The 19327-nt window shown below is 41.1% G+C and overlaps 1 protein-coding gene across 1 annotated transcript in view; it reads right to left on the bottom strand.

Moving 5' to 3' along the window:
• The window catches only part of SHPRH (SNF2 histone linker PHD RING helicase), a 48493-nt gene extending 30226 nt beyond the window's left edge, over window positions 1-18267 (bottom strand). The window contains exons 1-10 of the mRNA XM_059468936.1: window positions 18129-18267; window positions 14999-15668; window positions 14453-14582; window positions 8366-8584; window positions 7966-8044; window positions 7028-7178; window positions 5669-5774; window positions 4930-5186; window positions 2877-3572; window positions 162-413 (exon numbers count right to left, since the gene is read on the bottom strand). Of these exons, the coding sequence (XP_059324919.1) occupies window positions 162-413; window positions 2877-3572; window positions 4930-5186; window positions 5669-5774; window positions 7028-7178; window positions 7966-8044; window positions 8366-8584; window positions 14453-14582; window positions 14999-15637 (2529 nt within the window). The 5' untranslated portion in view covers window positions 15638-15668; window positions 18129-18267. The remainder of the gene's footprint in view (window positions 1-161; window positions 414-2876; window positions 3573-4929; window positions 5187-5668; window positions 5775-7027; window positions 7179-7965; window positions 8045-8365; window positions 8585-14452; window positions 14583-14998; window positions 15669-18128) is intronic.
• Between the last annotated feature and the right edge of the window lie 1060 nt (window positions 18268-19327).

The raw sequence follows: 19327 nt of genomic DNA, 5'->3' as shown, positions 1-19327 counted from the left end.
AGGAGAACCATTCAATGGTAAGTATCTCCAACAGAAAATTCACTTCTGAAGAACAAGGGACAAGGACAAACACATGAGTGTACTCTGAACATTAAGAGGGGGGAAGAAGAGACTCTCTTATTTTTTCAAGTTAAATGAATGCATGACCAGGAATGTCCTACCTTTGCAGTGGTGCATTCAACCATTTGTGCCTCATCGAGGCAGATCCTCCACCACTCCACTGCCACCAAGGGGCTGGGGATGGCCATGTAGCGCTTCTGGTTCCGGAAGCGGCGCCCGTCCTCGCTGTTGCTGTGGGGGATGTCCACGTAGTTGAGCTCGGAGCGCAGCACGTCGTAGGTGGTGATAACCACCTCCTGCTCTGCCAGCATGTGCGGCTGCAAAAAGCCGTGCTTCTTCACGCCTTGGTACACCTACAGGGATTCACAGGCAGCAGCACGAGAGCAAAACAGGGAGGTAAGAATGATAAAAATGCTAATATATCAGTACAGCTTAATTTGTGCAAGCTTTTAGCAGTGTTGCTCATATAAAAAGAAACTATTCATAAAATGTGTAATCATCTAATAGTGGGAAATTCATCTAAGTAACCTAATAATAAATACAATAGAGTCATGGATGCAAAATTTGTCAATTTTTTTATGACTTTGCAAAATATTTATTTCCTCCTTTGAAGGAGAGAGGACTTCATTATTTTCTACAAATAGTTATTTGTTATAACAGTTGTTAGAAGATTAAGTATTCCGTAACATTGTATGGAACAACATTATACAAATTACTGTTACGTGTTCAGTCTTCTCCTTTCCTTTGCTGTAGATCATTACCTTTCTTCTGAAAACTTTACTCACTAAAATTTAATAGGTGATTAGGCAAAGACAGAAATATGCAACAAAATATATAAAAACCAGAAATTTCACTCTGAGTAAAGTTTTACCTACAGAGATTTAAGAGATGAAAAAAAGTACCCTAGGTAAAATACAGTCTCTGTGCACTAGCAGAAACCCTTCATATTGACATTTGTTCTATTATCAGGAGTACTTTTCTTATCTCCCTCATAATGTTAAGCCAAATCCCTTTAGAAATGTACAGAAGTTAAAATAACTGCTCTTTACCCCTTGATGATCAGCACCTGATTTCACTGTTAATTTCAGTCTTAACCCTACTTTTTCTCCCAGTAATAATCTTCCTCCACGTTTGTGCATACGGCAACAGTGTTTCTGTCAACTGAAAGAAACATCTGCAGATAATTTCTTTCTATTGAGCCCCAGAGTGGGACAACAGAGTAACTCAGCTCACTGCACATGAAACAAAAGAGAGAAGGGGAGCTTGGAAGGGGAAGACAAAAAGAAACAAATTAACCAAAAAGAGCACGCTCCCTGAAGAAACCACGAAGAAACAAACTGCCAAAGTCTAATGATTTCTTCAAGTACTTATGAATAGATTTTCTGGAGATTTATAACTTGGCCAAGTTTTGATTATTTTCACAGCAGCAGGAAGACAATCTGTCACAAAGCAAGACTTACTGATAAATTTTAATTTCTCATTCTATTACATAAAACCATTAGAATTTCCCATGGGTTGTAAGCAGTTGAAGAGTAAAAAACACATTTCACATGCAATTCAAAAATTGTTAACATGGGAAACTGATTCTTTGAAACACCTCCATTACTTTCATTTTACCTCACAGAAAATAAAACACCAAATTTTCATTTTGAAGCAACACTGAAAACAAGTCTCACAGTTAAAAGAAAATGAAAACAATCTTGCAGAATGGAAGATGCCACACAGTTTAAAGTACTGACATTCAGTATTTAAACTATTTTCTTGTGACCATGTACATCTATTTCTGCTAATTTTCTTTAAAGCTGGTATTAAACATGGACTGGGCCCTAAGAAAACCATGTGAGTTTTACACATTTGTTAATTCCTGCATTAAATCTAATTGGACTACTCACACACATAGCACTGGAGGCCTAGAATTCATTTATATGTTGGGCAACTATGTGTAATAGCCAAAGGTACCAGATATATCTCTGAATACAAAGTTATATCAATCTGCTACTACTTTGTTCAAAATACAAGTGATTGATGGTTTTCAAAGCTCTTGATCATTGCAGAGGCTCCTGACTGCTAAAAATATGAAGGAAAAAACTTGGCTGCATTGGTAATAAAAGACTCTTGAATACTGTGATATCAGTATTTTCTAAAAACCTGCATGGTGATTATTACCCTAAGTATAATTAGGGTAATTAGATTTGTTCTAGTGACAGGGTTATTAGAAATCAAGTAAAAGGACAATACATGGTCTCCAAATAAGCAACATCCTAATAAATTTGGTAGATGTTATAGACACAACAGCCAGGTTGTAACAGTACTGTTTTCAGTAAACACCAATGCCAAAGACTTCTCTTATAAAGCCTGAGAACCAGAAATGCAAAGCTACAGGCTTTACCTACGGAAACTTTTTTTATCTAGAACAGAAGGAGGAGCAACAGTCTGAGAATTGCTTAAGTGCACGTGTACAATGAGACAACACTCAAAACACCCATAGGCTTTTCAAGTTCCTTGGTAGTCTTTCAAACAGCCTTCCCTCTCAGAAGCCACATGTTGCTGCAACCACACAAAAATTTGCTTTCAGCCACTATACAATCTACTCCACTGGTTTATCACCCAGAGACCAACTAAAACAGAAAAAAAAAAGGACTAATTGCAGACTGTCTTTCTGGGACAGCAATGCACCACATAATGCCAAAGCATTGGTCTAGCAGCAAGAAACATAGAGCTCTGGCAGAGAGGACAAAGACCTCTGAACTTTGAGTGACACAAGCCCCAAGCCTTGATAAAATAACTCTCCAGAATATGAAGCTCTATAATCTTACCAGAACTCGAAGAGATGATGATCTTACATGCCTGTTGATCTCATCTACCCACTGGTGGCAAATAGAACTTGGAGAAATTATCAGAGTCGCTCTTGTGGGAACTGGTTTCATTGCCACAAGGCAGTGGGGACAGTAGAAGGGCCTGCTCTTCAGGTTCTCCTCTTTGTAGTTTACACATTCTGCATGCTGCCACAGGTAACATTTCAGGCACTGCACACGAGCTTTGTAGTCAGCCAATCCAAGCTCACCACAGATGCATTCAAAACGATATTCAGAGGTATTAAATGGAAATACAGAACTGGTATGTTGTACGCTACTGCCAGCACGTTCTTGGGAATGTGAGGACTGGACCTTTGGGACTTCCTGCTGGATAACAGCTGTGGTTTTAGAAACATTAACATCAGGATGACTGCTCATGTCACTGGAGACAAGAAGGTTGCCAGGAAAATCAGGAGATTTTGGGACCTCAGTTTCTTGCTTAACATTTTTCTCTTCTACAGAGTTCTCATGATCTGCTTCAGATTTCCTGTTATTTTTACCAGTTGTACAGTAATCATGTTCTTCCATGGCGATATTCTCACGTGAAGCAGTTTCAAAGACATTTTCAGATGTTTCATCACTGTTTCTTGATTCTTTGGTTTGAGTTTTAGCATCAATCAATTGCTTCTTCTGAATGTTTTCTGAAGTCCTTGCTACCTACAAAGTAAAATTAACCAAGAATGTCAGACTTTACATTCTAACTTGTCCAGTGACATTTAACAGCTACCAGCGCTACTTAATGTCTTCATTAATGACATAGCCAGAGGGATTGAGTGCATCCTCAGCAAATTTGCAGATGACACCAAGTTGAGCAATACAGCTGACACACCTGAAGGACGGGATGCCGTCCAGAGGGACCTGGACAAACTTGAGGAGTGGGCCCGTGGGAATCTCATGCAGTTTAACAAGAGCAAGTGCAACGTGCTGCACATGGCTTGGATGAACAGATTGAGAGCAGCCCTGCTGAGAAGGATTTGGGAGTACTGGTGGGTGAGAGGCTGGACACGATGCAGCAATGTGCACTTGCAGCCCAGAAAGACAATTGTGTCCTGGACGGTATCCAAAGCAGCGTGGGCAGTGGGGCCAGGGAGGGATCCTGCCTAGCTATTCATTCTTGTGAGACCCCATCTGGAGTACTGCAATCCAGCTTTGAGACACCCAACATAAGGAGGATGTGCAACTGTTGGAGTAAGTCTAGAGGAGGGCCACAAAGATGATCAGAGGGCTGGAGCACCTCCCCTGTGAGGAAAGGCTAAGAGAGTTGGAATTTTTCAGCCTGGAGAAGAGAAGGCTTCAGGCTAAATTATGGCCTTCCAGTACCTGACCAAAAGCTATGAGAAGCTTTAAATGGACTATTTACAAGCGCACGTAGTGACAGGGCAAGGGGGGGATAGTTTTTAATGAAAGATAATATGTTTAGATATTAGGAAGAAATTCTTCTCTGTGAGGTGGTGAGACACTGGAAGAGGTTGCCCAGAGCCAATGAGGCCCCAACCCTGGAAGTGTTCAAGGCCAGGACGGATGGGGCTTTGAGAAACGTAGTCTAGTGGAAGGTGTCCCCACGGCAAGGGGGTTTGGAATTAGATGAGTTTTAAAGTCCCTTCCAACCCAAATGACTTTCTCCCCACTCTTTTTTTTTAATGCACATATAAACACATCAGTACACAGATATTAAGGATTTATATTAATTTCCAGTTTGAGGATTTGGCTAATGTTTACCAGTGTTTAAAAAACAACTTCACAGTAAGAACAATACAACTCCCAGTAACACTAGTTTAGAAGACTTGTGACAGATGTAATCAATATTTTGGCCCCAGATTTTATCTACTTATGATTTCAGCTTCTTTATTTGTAAGTGTTGAAGCAATTGCTGCAGTTTTCTTCATTTTTACCACTGAATCAGTGTCACTGAGCTTGTGTACATAGACAGTACAGCTGAGAGTAGCATGCAATTGGCAGAAAAAAGAACAGCCTTTGCAACATTCTTTGAAATAACTACAGCAGCATGTTTTACCTGCTCTTTGGCTCTTTCTCGCTTCTTCTGTTCCTTGTAATTCTTCCCCAGCTTGAAGGACCCAGCCAGACCATGTCCTTTAACTTGTTCTACCACCTGTTCTGCAATGAGTTTTTCTAGAGTTCTTTTGAGAAGCCGTCTATTTCTCTGTGTGTCGTATCTATATATAGAACTGATGTACTTAAATATTGCAATTATGGATGCTCCTTTCTTCACATTCATTTCCTTTACAGCGGCTAGTATCATTACTCGTAAGCCTGTACGAAGAATCAAAACAAAAAATTAAGTTACCTCACAGAATGCGTATTAAGGTAACTCTAAACATAGTGCTCATCTAAAAAATGCAGATAGGCAGCAGTTTTGACAAGCTTTTACTTGACACAGCTCTACAGATTGCTGTTTTGCAATGATTCTAAAACAACTTTGAATAACGATAGAAATAAATCACCCAATTTTCTTACTGAGGCATAAAAAAGACAGCTTATTTCATTTAAATGCATAAACACTTTGTTACAAAGATCTCTAGTTGCATGGAGCTCTGTAGCAGAGTTCTGAGTTAGTAGCTTTACTTTTAACCGTGGATCACTTGTTTGTAGCATGCAATCCTACATGACAGAGCTCAGCAAAAGAATAACTTCATTCTGAAGAAGACAAGAGTAGCCTTGAACTCATAGTCAGTGGCCAATATAACACAACACTAAGAGCAAAACGTATTTTAAAATTCATCAGAAATACTTACTGGGATACTGTATTTTTTCCTTTAATTTAGGCTCCATTTCCTTTGGTTTTTTCTTTTTATTTCCCTCTAAAGGTTGAGGTGGAACAAAGAAGTTCACAAGCTTACCCTAATGCAGACAACAATAAATAGTTATTAGCTCATGTCTCTTCACAGTCACTCTGACCTTCATTAATCTCCTCATATTTGCAAGTAAGCATGAGCTGCTACAAATATATGTTCTAATCTTACCAATTTGCTCAAATAGCTCTTTTTTAATGTACAGAGTGACACATCATTTAGTTCAGTTTCTTGGCAAACAGTGTTCAGCACCCTAACTGAAACACAAAAAGCAGCTCTGAAAGCCTCTTGGGTCCTCCACTGCTTCAGCATTAAGTTGCAGGAACCTACAGATGAAAGTGATCTAGGTTCCTGATGGGGGAGGAAAATATATATTTAACATATAGCTAGAAACACAAAAGGAAGTAAGCAATATAGAGGAAGACCTCTAGAAAGCTGTATAAAAAGCATGTTTCTCCTTTTAGGGATTGCCTCCCAAAATTTTACTCATATATTAGCTGACATCTGTCCCAACTACTTACATCATGAAACAGTTTCAGTAACTCCAGCCCTCCAAAAGCTCTGGTTTCTACCTATTGTTATCAGTTGGTGTCCAGGCACTTTAGTGCTTTTACTCTTCTGTCTGCACTACTTGGTGCTGACCCTCTTATATATTTAAGAATCATCTTATTCTCTCTCAGAATTGAGTCTTTTTAATGGCTAAAATGACAAGCAGGCAGGAGATCACTATGATAAATGTGCAATGAAACTGGCTGCCATGATTTCCAAGGGATGAAACTCACAAAGTGGTAAGAGTTTACTTAAGAATAATGGTCCTTTCCCTTCAGAAAAAAATTTTGGGTTTAGTGGATGTGCCAAGTTTTCACAGTATGCATGATGAGGAAAGTGAAAAGATGGAAAACTGTTCCTAAATAAGCTCATTTATTATATGAAACAGAGGGAGAGCAGAAATCTTTACCCAGAATGTAAACTGTCCCTATTTTAGCACAGAACATGTGACTAATGGATGTTTGACACCCATCAATACAATGAAGTGAAGGAGCCTGTCCAAACTCCTGAAGCCTGTCCAAACTATATTAACAGTACAAGTGCCAGATAAAGCCATTGAACAATGGCAAAGGATCAACAGCTTCTCATGCAAACTGTTCCACCATTAATGCTGCCATGTATCATGTCCTATTAAGGGAAAAACTTTCACAATAATAGAGCATTGAATATGGACTTCTAAAGCAATAAAAAGTGTACTTGCATTCATTCTGAAAAGCATTTTCTTCATAATAACTCTCAACCTGGTTTCCTTACCTCAGGTAATGCCAGATCATCTTGTTTAATCTCTGGTCCAGTATGATTCAGAATAAGAGCCAACACTTCCACTGTTTTTCCAAGACCCATCTCATCTGCCAAAATACCTCCAGGCCACTGGGGTCCAGCAGTGGGATACTCACGGATAATGCTAAAATTCAAGTACATTCCCAGCGAAAGTCAGTTACCACAGAATGCTGTCACAGTGAAGGGTGTGTTCAGGGACACACAGCACAGCTTCAGCAAGGCAAAGTTTGTAAGGTGAGGCATTATCTTTTATTAGTTAAGCTGAGATAAACAAAAACTAGCAAGCTTTTTGGGTGTATGAATCTGATCAAGACAAATACACATGCCAGAATTTTCAGAATTTTTTCACCTCCTAATAGGCCTTGCCTTGCTAACCTTAGCATATCATAGCATTAGCCTCAAAAAATTTGAAATATTTTTATATTCACATGTGGAGAAGATCTGAAAGTTACATAGGGAAAAATAAAAAGCAAACTAGCAATTAAGAGGTTCTATTCTGACCAAGTTAACAATAAAAGAGAAACAGGCTTAGTAATGCAATACCTAGCATTAATAAAAAGCTTTATACTGCTGCCTTCCTTTGGACTTTGAAAACACTGAAGAAGAAGAGCAAAGCCTCCAACACTCTAAATTAAAAAAAGTTAATATTAAACCATTAAATTATTGTCTTTTTTTAAGAAAAGCTTTAATAATAATATCTTCAACTTGAGATCTACATATTTATCTGTGCATTACATATTTGAGTTTGTTCATTTTTTTCAAATTAAAGATATCACTGTTCTAATTCCTTAGTTGCTAACTGAAAAACAAGTTATGGAATATCTTATATCCTGCAGGACAAAGCTACCAACATGGTTTTCACAAAGCACAACCCTGAGATGTCCTCCGAAAGAGTAACTATAAAAACTTACCAGCCAGTAAATGGATTATAGTAGATTTTTTTTCCATCCAGAGTGATCACCTCCCGCCATAAGAAGTGCAGCGCGTTCTCTACGGAGAAAGTGTTCATTTTACTATGATGAAGTTTCTCTATCAACAGCACACCCCTTAGAATTATTCAGCCTTTTTGTGACATTAAGAGAAAAAAAGCTGAAGTCCACCTCAACAGAGCTTCATGACCAACATGATACATCAATGGCTGCTCAGCAAAACCTAGCTTATTATTTAGTGTATGACCCAAACAGCAGCTTTTATAAAAATGCTAATGAAATAACTCACAAAACTTCTAATCAAACAGCAAGGAAACATTACTGCTGACAATGCAATTACACTTTCCACAATTATGCAAGTTTTTCAGATCCATATACTTGCCACTAGTTGGAGTACTGGTGTGGTTCTCTCGGTGAAGCATCCAGTTCACAGCCTCACTTTGGTATGGCCTCAGGATGGGAATCAATGCAGGATGCTGCACATCCTTTCTCAGGGACTGGATATCCTGCTGATGGGTGTGCCGAACGAAGTCATAAAGCTCTTCAATATTTTGTCGCTCTAGTTCCGTGTCGGATTCTTCCTCATCTTCCTCCAGCTCGTCTGCATACACAAATAATTCAAGACATGCATCATCAATCAACTTGGGACAACATTTCGGTAAATTTTGCAGCAACATATTTAGTTTACATACATAAAAATAAGCAAAGCAAAGTGTCATTTAAACATATGCCCATGACTGCATCTGACTCAGCTAGCAGCAGTAGCAAACAATGAGCAGCTTAATAAGTGAAATAAAAAAAACATTGCAACAATAACAACAGTAATAATAATAGTAATAGAAATGAAAAGGAAAAAATAGAGAGATTAGAAGAACCGAAGAAACAAGTGATGCACAATACAATTGCTCACCTCTCACTGATCAATTCCCAGCCCATTCCCAAGTAGCAACTGGTGGCTCCCAGCCAACTCCCACTAGTTTATAAACTGAGGATGTTGTTCCACAGTGTGGAATGTCCCTTTGGCTGTCCTAGCCATGCTCCCTCCCTTATTGTGCACTGCAGAGCAAGGACTGAAAAGTCTTTGACTTGGGGCAAGCACCACTCAGCCAGAAGTAACAAATCATTGCATTACAAACATTATTGTCACAGTGAACCCAAACACACGGCACTCATCAGCTACTAAAAAGAAAATGAACTCTGCCCCAGCTGGAACGAGGACACCCAAAAGTTAACATGCTATGGTGAGCACAGATGTATACATAATCAGCAAAGCTCTTTAGAATATAGGTATAGAATGACCAGAACTTATTTATTTAATAGAGACTTTCCACTAAAAAATTCCAATTGTTACAGAATCACAATTATCTCATGCTTCTGATTTAAATATTAATAAATGACCTTATTGAAATGAAAAAGTTAACCTTAACCTATTCATCTGGTTAAGAAAATTGTAGCAGCAGGATAAAAATATAACTCTCACCACTTGCATCACTGCAAAAATTAAGACAAGGCATACTTTCAAAATTAAAAACCCACCTCAAGAGAAGTAATCACCCTTTGGGACAGAAGGATTACCCTTCTTTTCTACCCTATAAGAAAGAAGGCCTTGTGTTTATGTATTTTTCACATAATTTGGATATATGGGCATACACAGAACTTAAACAATGTAGAACAAAAATTCATGAAAACTTCAAGGGTTGGTGTTCTAAAAAACAGGTATGAGAGAATGAAAGACTTGCAGGCCAAGTTTTAACAGTGTTTTAGGCCTAAAATTACAACACCAGTATAAAAAAAATACAGACCGGTTCTAACCTTAGCTAGCACTGGAGATAAACTCACGCTGCAGAATTTTTGTCTTAAAAACAAACAAACAAACAACAACAACAACAAAAAAAAGCCACCATCAAAATTGGAAGCAAGTCAAGGCTATCATTTGCAGCACGAAGTAACCTTAAAGTATATTTAACATTTTAATAAAGCAGCGAACGGCTGACACACTTAAACCAGATTTTAATTCTGATGCCTTGGGCTAACAAGGAAGAGATGTACCTGGCAAAAACCAGAAAGCTTAATCTTATCATAAGGTTCAGAAGCTGGTATTAGGACTCCTTCTGGAAAAGCAAAAGCTTTCCTTCATTCAAATGGGTGATGAAGGTGAAGAATGATTTCCAAAACAAAAGGAGGAAATTATACGCCTATATATGGCAGCCATCAGTGCCTTCCCCTAATCCTTTCAAATCAAGGAACAATCCCAGAGCTTGTCAAGGGAAATGAGAATACTGAAAGACATTAAGTTTCTACATATTCATGAAAACCATACATATGACTTGTAACATAAAGAAGGCAATCAGAGTGCACGTGGGGTTATTAATGATCCAGCCAAACAAAAAGCACCAAGAAAGCATTCAGCTTTATATATTAAAGAAAACATTTGAAGAGATCCTCTAACATATACCCCCTCACTTTAGGAAAAGAACGGAAAATTAGAGTATTTGCAAAGTATAACTTTGATCAAAGAATTTGATATATAATGACACCTATCATTATACTTGCTAAAATAACAGTCTTCAAATCTCACATTTTTAAGTGTACTAAATTGACTGCTACAAAAACGAAGTCTATCCAGAATTGTACATGAGAGGAAAGATTGCAATATAATTTAAAGCAAATTTTTTTAAATGCAATTGGATTTTTGTGTACACACCTTTCTTGTTTTGTTGATTCTTTCAGAGATTTCTTTTTCAATATTAAATGGTTCTACATACCACGGGGATTTTGAAAAGGATGCTAGGGAAGTTTATCCCTCTCAGTTACTTATTAAACAGTGAATATTTAATTATGCTTTCAACCATTTCAAAATGTAATTCAGTTACAGAGGTCTCATCTTAATCTTTTTTACATTTGAGAAACAGATGCCATTGTACTATCTAAAAATTCAGTTTCTCTGATGCTTTTCAAGTACTCTATTTAATTCCTTCAATGACTGAACTACAGTTCTGCTACTGCATCTGCAGTAGGATCTCTCCTTCTCCAGACTGCAGTATAACAATATCTGCTCTAATGAAACAGCCTAGATTAATGGAAAACTTGTTGCCTCACATATGGCGGTAAATAAACAAATACCAAAACCATCTTTGTACAAAGAATTTATTCTTCTTAAGAAAACTGAGGATAAATGGTAAATGATGAAAAGGTAAGATGGCAGACAACATCTGCCTGAGCAGGCAGATTTGGCTGAGACTCAGGGAAAACAGAGAGTTTATGACCTTTGGAAGAAAGGGCTGGCAGTTCAGGACGACTACAAGGATGTTGTGAGGTTACTGTATTAAATTTTGGGTCCCTCACTCCATGACAAGAAAGACATGGAAGTGCTGGAGCACATCCAGAGCAGAGCAGTAAAGCTGTTAATGGATCTGGAACACAACTCTTATGAGGAGCAGCTGAGGGAGTTGGGGTCGTTTGGACAAAAATAGATGAGGGGGAGACCTTAGTCCTCTCTACAACAACCTGAACGGAGGTCATAGTGAGATGGGGGCTGGTCTCTTCTCCCAGGTAACTGAACAAGAAGAAATGGCCTCAAGTTGCACCAGGGGAAGGTTAGATTGGGTAACAGGGAAAAATTTCTTCCCATAAAGGATTGTCAAGCATAAGAACGGGCTGGCCAGGGAGGTGGTTGAGTCACATCACTGGAAATATTTAAAAGACTTGTAAATGTGGCACTTAGGGACATGGTTGAGTAATTGACTTGGCAGTGCTGGGTTAAAACCTAAATGATTCAAGGATTCCACACTAAACATTTTATCATGTTTTTTTCAGATTATTTAATGCACCTATGGCTATGCTTGCCATAACACAGACGAACTTCCTGCCACAAAGTCTCAAAACCAGATGGATATCACCAGAATTAACAGAGTACAGTGAGGAAAAATACATTAAAATTAAATGTAGCAGTAGAGAGGTCATATCCATTATTTGTGTAAATCCTTGAGCACAACACCATCAGCATGAGAATTTGCTCATCAGTGGGGGGAACAAGAAGCTTCATCTTGGAATGTTATTGTATAGATTTCACTTTAGATGGATATTGATAAATGCTAAAATATATACTTAGGTGTAATTTTACAAAACCTCAACTAATTCTGTTTAAAAAATGGGTGGAATTTAAACTAAGTTGTTAGAAACATTTAAGAGAAATGCATTAATCAGCACAGAATCAAGGGTATATTATTTTATGCCACATCAGTAAGTTCATGTTCAAAAACTCTTAGGAAATGAAACTACTTTCCCATTGCATAATCACCTGGGGTCCTGCTTCACAATTATTTTTCATTTCTGTGACATGCTTTTTCTGAATTCAGAGCAGAGCATAATGCACACTAAGGACTTACATTAGTGGTTTAGTGATCATGTTTTGTTCTCTAACACCTTCAGAATAATTCTTTACGATTGATTTGGTTTCACTAACACTGAACATTAAATTGATGCATTTACTGAGCTATACACCTATCTACTGAACTGCAACCCTGCTTGCAACAGTTAGCAAAGAGGCCATAATTTTTTCCTTCTGCATTGTTTTCCATTCATCTATTGAATTACTACTGAAACTCCATGGCCTAGTCTGCTTGAAAGCTTTCAGTTGCTCTTCATCTCTGTTACGCTGAATAATACATTTAAACATTGTTGATATCACTTCACCAATCATTCTTTTTCTCAAAGCATTAGTAATATATTAAGCTGCACATGCCTTTGAAGGACTTGACTGGTGATTTGCAATCATTTATTTCTGTTCTCCGTGCCAGCTATTTTGCTTTGTCACTTACATGGCATTCACTGGGGTGAAATCAAGACTCTATTATTATTTTACAGCACATAAAAACGTACATGCTCAAAAACAGTCCAAATCTTTACCAGCTGGCAACACAGCTCCTTTACAAACCTGAGCTGCTTGCATTGCTCATGAAAAGTTAAGGCATGACAATCCAACTTCTCATGACCACATTCCTGCCCCAGAAACTTTGAGGGGCATGTCTTCCCTTTCAGAAAGTGACTCTTCACCTGTAAGCTACACTGAACCAGGTACTCTCTATAAACACATCCTTTGGTGTACTGAGGACAAATGTCCCAGGTTCCAGCAGAAAATTAGTTTGGATCTTAAAGTAAGTCACCAGTAATTTTCTTCACAAATCTCTTTCCCCAACTCCTCCACAATGAGAAAATATGCAGAGAAGAAAATTGTGCTTTCTGTTATAGCATTACATTTATTTCAGCACTCTATCATATACCTTAGAGATTTCAAGTCTATGAATTCCCTGGCAACTGTTCTGCTTCTAATGCATTTATGATAATGTGTTTCTCCTAACATATTTAAAATCACTACTATTCATTTCTAGACCTTAAACTATTTATTCTAGAGACCTCTTCTTGGTTCTGATTTGTCATGCTTTCAAACCTAAACTGGCATATTTGTGTCAGTCAGATTCAGTTTTTGGAAGGATGATTTCTTATGTGCAGTACCTTCCCCACTTACTGAGTTATATTGGCCCCTCCCTTGGTACACCTCAAGTTGTTCCTTGCAGCTGCACGTTCGTTCTTCACAGCAGGTAAGGATGTTCACATTTTATTCTGTTAGCTTTTCCTTTTAGCTTCTCTTTAGCCTGAGTTGCCTGATTTTTATACAACTCTGCCTCTTCTAATTAAGTGCAGTGCTATTTGGGGAGGATGCTAGGCTTTTGCCACAACACAAACTCTGTATACTAGTCACTGAATCAGTCTTCAGTCAAAATTTTGAATCAACTCTACACTCAGGAACGAGACAAAGGTTGGTTGGGTTGGTTGGTTGTTTTTTCCAAAAGTTTCCTAAGACACCACAACACAAAGCCATTGTTTATCATCCTATAAATCTGTATTACTAGTAAGTGTAATCTGGCAAATATACCTTTAATTCTAAAATGATAGAGAGGCCTATGTTTCTCAATCTGCAGTGGTATATTCTCAAAACTGTTGTAAAGCTGCATTTTGTAGTATTTTATATTGTAACTGCTTTACAATATAAACCAAACCAAAATCTATTGCCCATTGTGATAGGCCCCAACCTGGGAACAAGTTTTCCAAATTTAATTCCTGGCTCTTTTACACTGTTCCTGTATGATTCGGAGAAGATACTGTAGATCTGTTCAAACTGCCCCATGAAACAGTGGCAACTGTATTTACTTCCAAAAAAGTAAGGACTCAAAACATCTCTATGCTTCAGCATCTGTAGAGAAGAATTATCACCTCTGATTTCAGCATAAACAAATTAGCATATGATTAATGGCCAGATAATAGTATTGGGTGAATTACCTAATAATGCTGCCTGCAAAAGAAGAGTTGCTCCAGATGGCAGGAATAACTACTATTTTCCCTTACATTTACAACTACTACAGAGGACAAAACTGTTTCTGTTCATCAACAACCAACTTTATTGCATTACCTGGAATTAAAAAACTGTAGAACTTCTCCATTAGTTTTTGAATAATCTGATTAGCTTTTTTGGGTCTTCCACCTCCATCACTGAGAAATTCTGGTTTACTTAGCCCAGCTTCAAGAAGATAAATTCCAATCTGTGAAAAGGTTACACAGTTAACAATTTAATTAACAATTAAATTAAATTAACAAATAATTTAATTGACAAGAATATTATAAACAGAAGAGCACAAAAAATAATAACAGTGGCTTGAAAATTAGCAGGCACAGACAGATATAGTAAATCTACTAAAAACACCATGTAGAGGAAACACAACTAAAATCTTCTGTGATTCCTTCAGGTAATACATTATACATTGCTAATGGTGAAAAAGTAAAAATATATTTACAGGAAAAACCACACTGAAAACATTACAAAAGCATGTAGAAATGATACATTTTCATCACATTATAAATACATAGTAGCTGCCAGACTTTGTTCAGATATTTTTATTTTATATTTCAAACAAAAAAAGAACCTCCAAAATGCAAAACGAGTATAATGAATGCATACCTTTAAAGCCTGAGCCTCTCCAGGTCTTTGATAAAGTCCAATTATCTTTTTCTTTTGCAACCATCTCAAACCTTCCAATATTTCACCACTTAAAGTTGCTTCCACCAGAATACGTTGTTCATAAGCGCCCAGGTATTCTTTTGTTTCATTACTGTGCTCTTCTTCACTTCTTTCATGAACACAGACCTGCAGCTCATCATCAGAGTCTCCTCTCATTAGAGTAAAGCTCCTGTCGTGGAATTCATCAGTTAGAATTTGCTCAGAAGGCAGACGAAGAGCAAATTCTCCCAACAAAGCCTTCCAGGACCCATCTGCACGGTATGGCAAGACTATAATATTTAGCTGTACAGAGACAGGAGTCAAGATGGAATAAGAGTCCTCTTCATCATTAACTGTCAAAAACTTAACAGATTTTGAGCCACTGCCATCTTTCTGTACAAGATCTTCATCAGTGCTGTCATCGTTTATAACAATGAAGGATGCAGAAGTGCTTGGAACAGGAATATGGTCCTCATTAGTTACTTCATCATCTAAAGCCACCATCTCATTTCTCCGGTCTTCGTGCATGTTCCAGCAGAGCTTTTTCTTCTTCTCCTCATCCACTTTGGATGGAGGCGCACGTTTCCGACGACCGCTCATTTTGCCGTTTTCTCAACGGTGCTTTCAGTATCTGCAAAGTGAAGTGAATCAGTCAACAACAGACATTACAAAATCAAATGGCCACACTAGAATTTCACTGTGCAAAATTCTGGGACACAAATACATGCACTGTGCAGTCAAACTGTTCAGAAGGATTAGCTTTAGAGGGCCTCCTATTCCTGTGCCATCGCACAAAGCTGGACATGAAGCACGGTCTCATACCAGATCTTACAAGTTTGCCAGACAGCTACAGACAAAGATCAAGAAGACTGCTTCATTTCAGAGCTCTTACTCAGAATCTTGTGGGATAGATATAAACCAAGAAGCAGGGGAATGCTTTAAAGATGGGGGTGGAGGAAGACAGCAAAAAAAACCAAAACAAACCTCCACAAACAAAAGTGCAGAAGTACAGGAGATCTGGGGGCGGGAGTGGGGTAAATACACATAAAATTCCTCTTTTCTTTTAAAGTCTACATAGAGCTGAAACTTAAACTTGACACAGGGCTAGTCTGAAGATGCCACTACATAAAATATGGTTTAGAGCCCAAGCTATTAAGTTCTGTCCTTCAAAGTCCCCAATGACCTTGTTACTAGTATTGAATAATTTTCCCAGGAAACTATGCATCCTGGGCCCTGGATATACAAACTGCTTGCAGAAGAGCCCTTAGTTAGTTATTGTGCATTTCAGGGGGACCAGTCAGCAAACTAAATGTAGAGTCTTACTGATACTGACTAACTGCAAACCTAAGTCAAGACAGACATCCAACTCCTCAACTGACCCAGGCACAGAACAGACTATGTGGATAAAATACAAGAAAATAAAGTACAACTGCTAAATGATATATATGAAGAAGCAAAATATAGAATATTAGATCCATCTGGGAAACTAATAACTACAAAGGCAAAACCACATGCTCATAATTAAATACTCAAGCAAGTAGGAACTTTTTTCAAAAGATTTTTTACAAGGAGCCTGAACGTAGCAATAGGTCTGTGACATTATATTACACTTTGTGAGTATGGATATTTATGTCAATTCAGCTTGTGCATACAACTTTTAAAGGAATGTAGGAAGATAAGAGGAAAATATTGTAAGCTACTAAATCCAGTACAACATACCTTAATATTAAAGAGGTTTATGCTGGAACATAACAGAATTCCTGTTACTGAATAATTTTGTAAGGGTCTTGGAAAAAACAAAAAAAACCCCCAAACTAATAATTCACCGCTAACTAATAATTCATGAAAGCCAAAGGAAATATCATGGAACATACAAATTTTTCTCTGTTTGAATCTCAAACACAAAATCACAGACTCGGTTAGGTTGGAAAAGACTGCTAAGATCATCGAGTCCAACCTGTGGCTGAACACGGCCCTGTCAACTAGACCACAGCACACAGTGCCACATCCAATCTTGCCTTATTGGAAAAAAGGCTCCCAATATTACCAGTTACAGCACACCACAACATTGCCTTAAACACCTTCAGGGATGGTGACTCTACCACCTCCCTGGGCAGCCCATTCCAATGCCTAATCACTCCTTCTGTGAAGAAATTCTTCCAAAGGTTCAATCGAAACATTCCCTGGCGCAGTCCAAGGCCATCCTGTCACAGCTTTTGGGGAGAAGAGGCCGACTCCCACCTGGCTACAGCCTCCTTTCAGGCACTCGTAGAGAATGATAGTCTATAGTCTCTCACAATTACACAACAGACTTCATGGAAGGAAGGGCGAGTTTTTCAAAACAATGCTCATGCACACAGAGCGATGCTGACAGCACTTGAAGCAAATCCCTACGGCGAGCACACACCGCACTCAACCCCGAGGCAGAAGGCTCCCAGCGGCACCCCGGCCTGCTCGAGCCCGCCAGCGTGGGCATCGCACCCTGAGGGACAAGCGGGAGGGAACCGATCGGTGCGAGCGGGCTCTGCCCACAGCTCCAGCGGCCACAAAACGCCCGCGCCTATGAGGGGCAGCGGCAGCCACGCCCGGGGCAGGGGAAGCGGCGGGGGCCGTCTGCAGAGGAGCCCCGCGGACCGCGGCTCCACCGCCGCCCCGAACACCCCGCCGACCCCAGGGCCAGGGCCGGGGCCTCCCGCACCGCGCTCCGCCGCAGGGACGCGGACAGCTCTCGCAGTCTCGAACGAGGAAAGCGACAGGAAGCTCGGGAAGGCGAGTCCAGCAGCGGAATGCGAAACCCTCGGCAGCCGGCACTGCACCACCGCGATGCCGGCCACCGGCGGGCTCTGCGCGGCTGCGGTGACCTACCGCCGCCCCCCGGTCACTGTGCAGCGGGCCCGCGGCATCCCCCGCTACCCGTGGCCATTCGCACAGGCCTCGGGCTGCCCGGCCCCGTCGCCGCCGCCGAGGCACGGCCGCCGCGCACCTAAGGACTATCGCGGCGGGAGGAGCGGCCGCTCACGGCCGTAGTGGAGGCCGGGGGGCAGCCCCGGGGGCAGGGTGAGGGGAGCGGGGCGAGGAGCCGCGGACGTACCGGAGCGGTGACGCTGCTGCCCCGGCGGCCGCGGCTCCTCCCGGCTCGGGCGGGGCCCCCGCGGCGGGGGGGCGGGTCCGGGGGGCGCGAGACAGCACCGCCCCTGGCAGTGCCGGACGGAGCCCCCGGGCAGGGGGGGGTGGAGGGGCAGCCGGGTACGCGGGAGCGCGAGCACTCGCGCTGGCCCGAGCGGCAGCCAATGGGCTTCAAGAACCGTGACGTTTGCCCCGCCCCTCCCTGATGTCAGCGGAACACAGCGAAGGGAAGGCCGGGGAACCGCGCAGGCGCAGTTGTGTGCACCTCGGGCGAGGGGGCGGGGCTAAAGCGACGGTGCCCTCAGTGGGGCGCGGCTGAGGGCGGGGCGAGCGCTGTGTTGTGGCGTCACGCGGGTAGGCGTGGCCGTGCAGGGCGGTGCTGAGGGGTGGGCCCTGGTGGTGGGGGGGTCGTGGGAACGCGGTGGGATCCCGGGAATGCACGGGAAGTTCCGCCTGAACCGGGGCGGAGTCTCAGTGTGCGGGCGGCCGTGCTCTGGAACGGATTGTCCGGACAGGCTGAGGAGTCTCCCTCGCTGGAGAGAGCCGAGAACCGTCTGGTCACAATCCCGGGCCGTGCGCTCTGGGATGATCCTGCCCGAGCAGGGAGGCTGGATCAGATGGAGCCCTGTGCTCCTTCCATCGTGACCCACTCTGTGATTTTGTGCATGAAACACTTGGCAGAAGAGAGAGGACTGTTCAGGCATCTGACAAAAGCGATGGAAAGAGCGAATTTCTGGGCTGTTAGCACTGCGAAAAGGCAGAATCAGGCCAATTAATTTTTAACAACAGATATCACTGCAGGAATAACTACAGAAGGAAGCTGGTGAAGTTGCTGAAGGGTCTGAAGCACAAGTCCTGGGAGGAGTGGCTGAGGGGGCTGGCAGTGTTTAGCCCGGAGAAAAGGAGGCTCAGGGGGCACCTTAGCAGCCTTTGCAGCTCCCTGAATGGAGCCTGTAACCAGGCGGGGCTTGGCCTCTTCTGTCAGCCAGCCAGCCACAGGATGAAAGGACATAGCCTCAGGCTATGCCAAGGGTGGGTTAAGTTTGTCAGTGGGAGGAATTTCTTCATAAAAAGAGCAATTTAACACCGGAATGGTCTGCCCAGGGAGGTGGTGGAGTCACTGTCCCTGGAGGTGTTCAAGGAAAGACTGGACATGGCACTTAA

Source organism: Ammospiza nelsoni, chromosome 3, assembly GCF_027579445.1.
Source record: "Ammospiza nelsoni isolate bAmmNel1 chromosome 3, bAmmNel1.pri, whole genome shotgun sequence".
Classification (NCBI taxonomy): domain Eukaryota; kingdom Metazoa; phylum Chordata; class Aves; order Passeriformes; family Passerellidae; genus Ammospiza; species Ammospiza nelsoni.
Note: the sequence above shows the minus strand (reverse complement) of the source record. Positions and strands in the feature narration are given on the sequence as shown.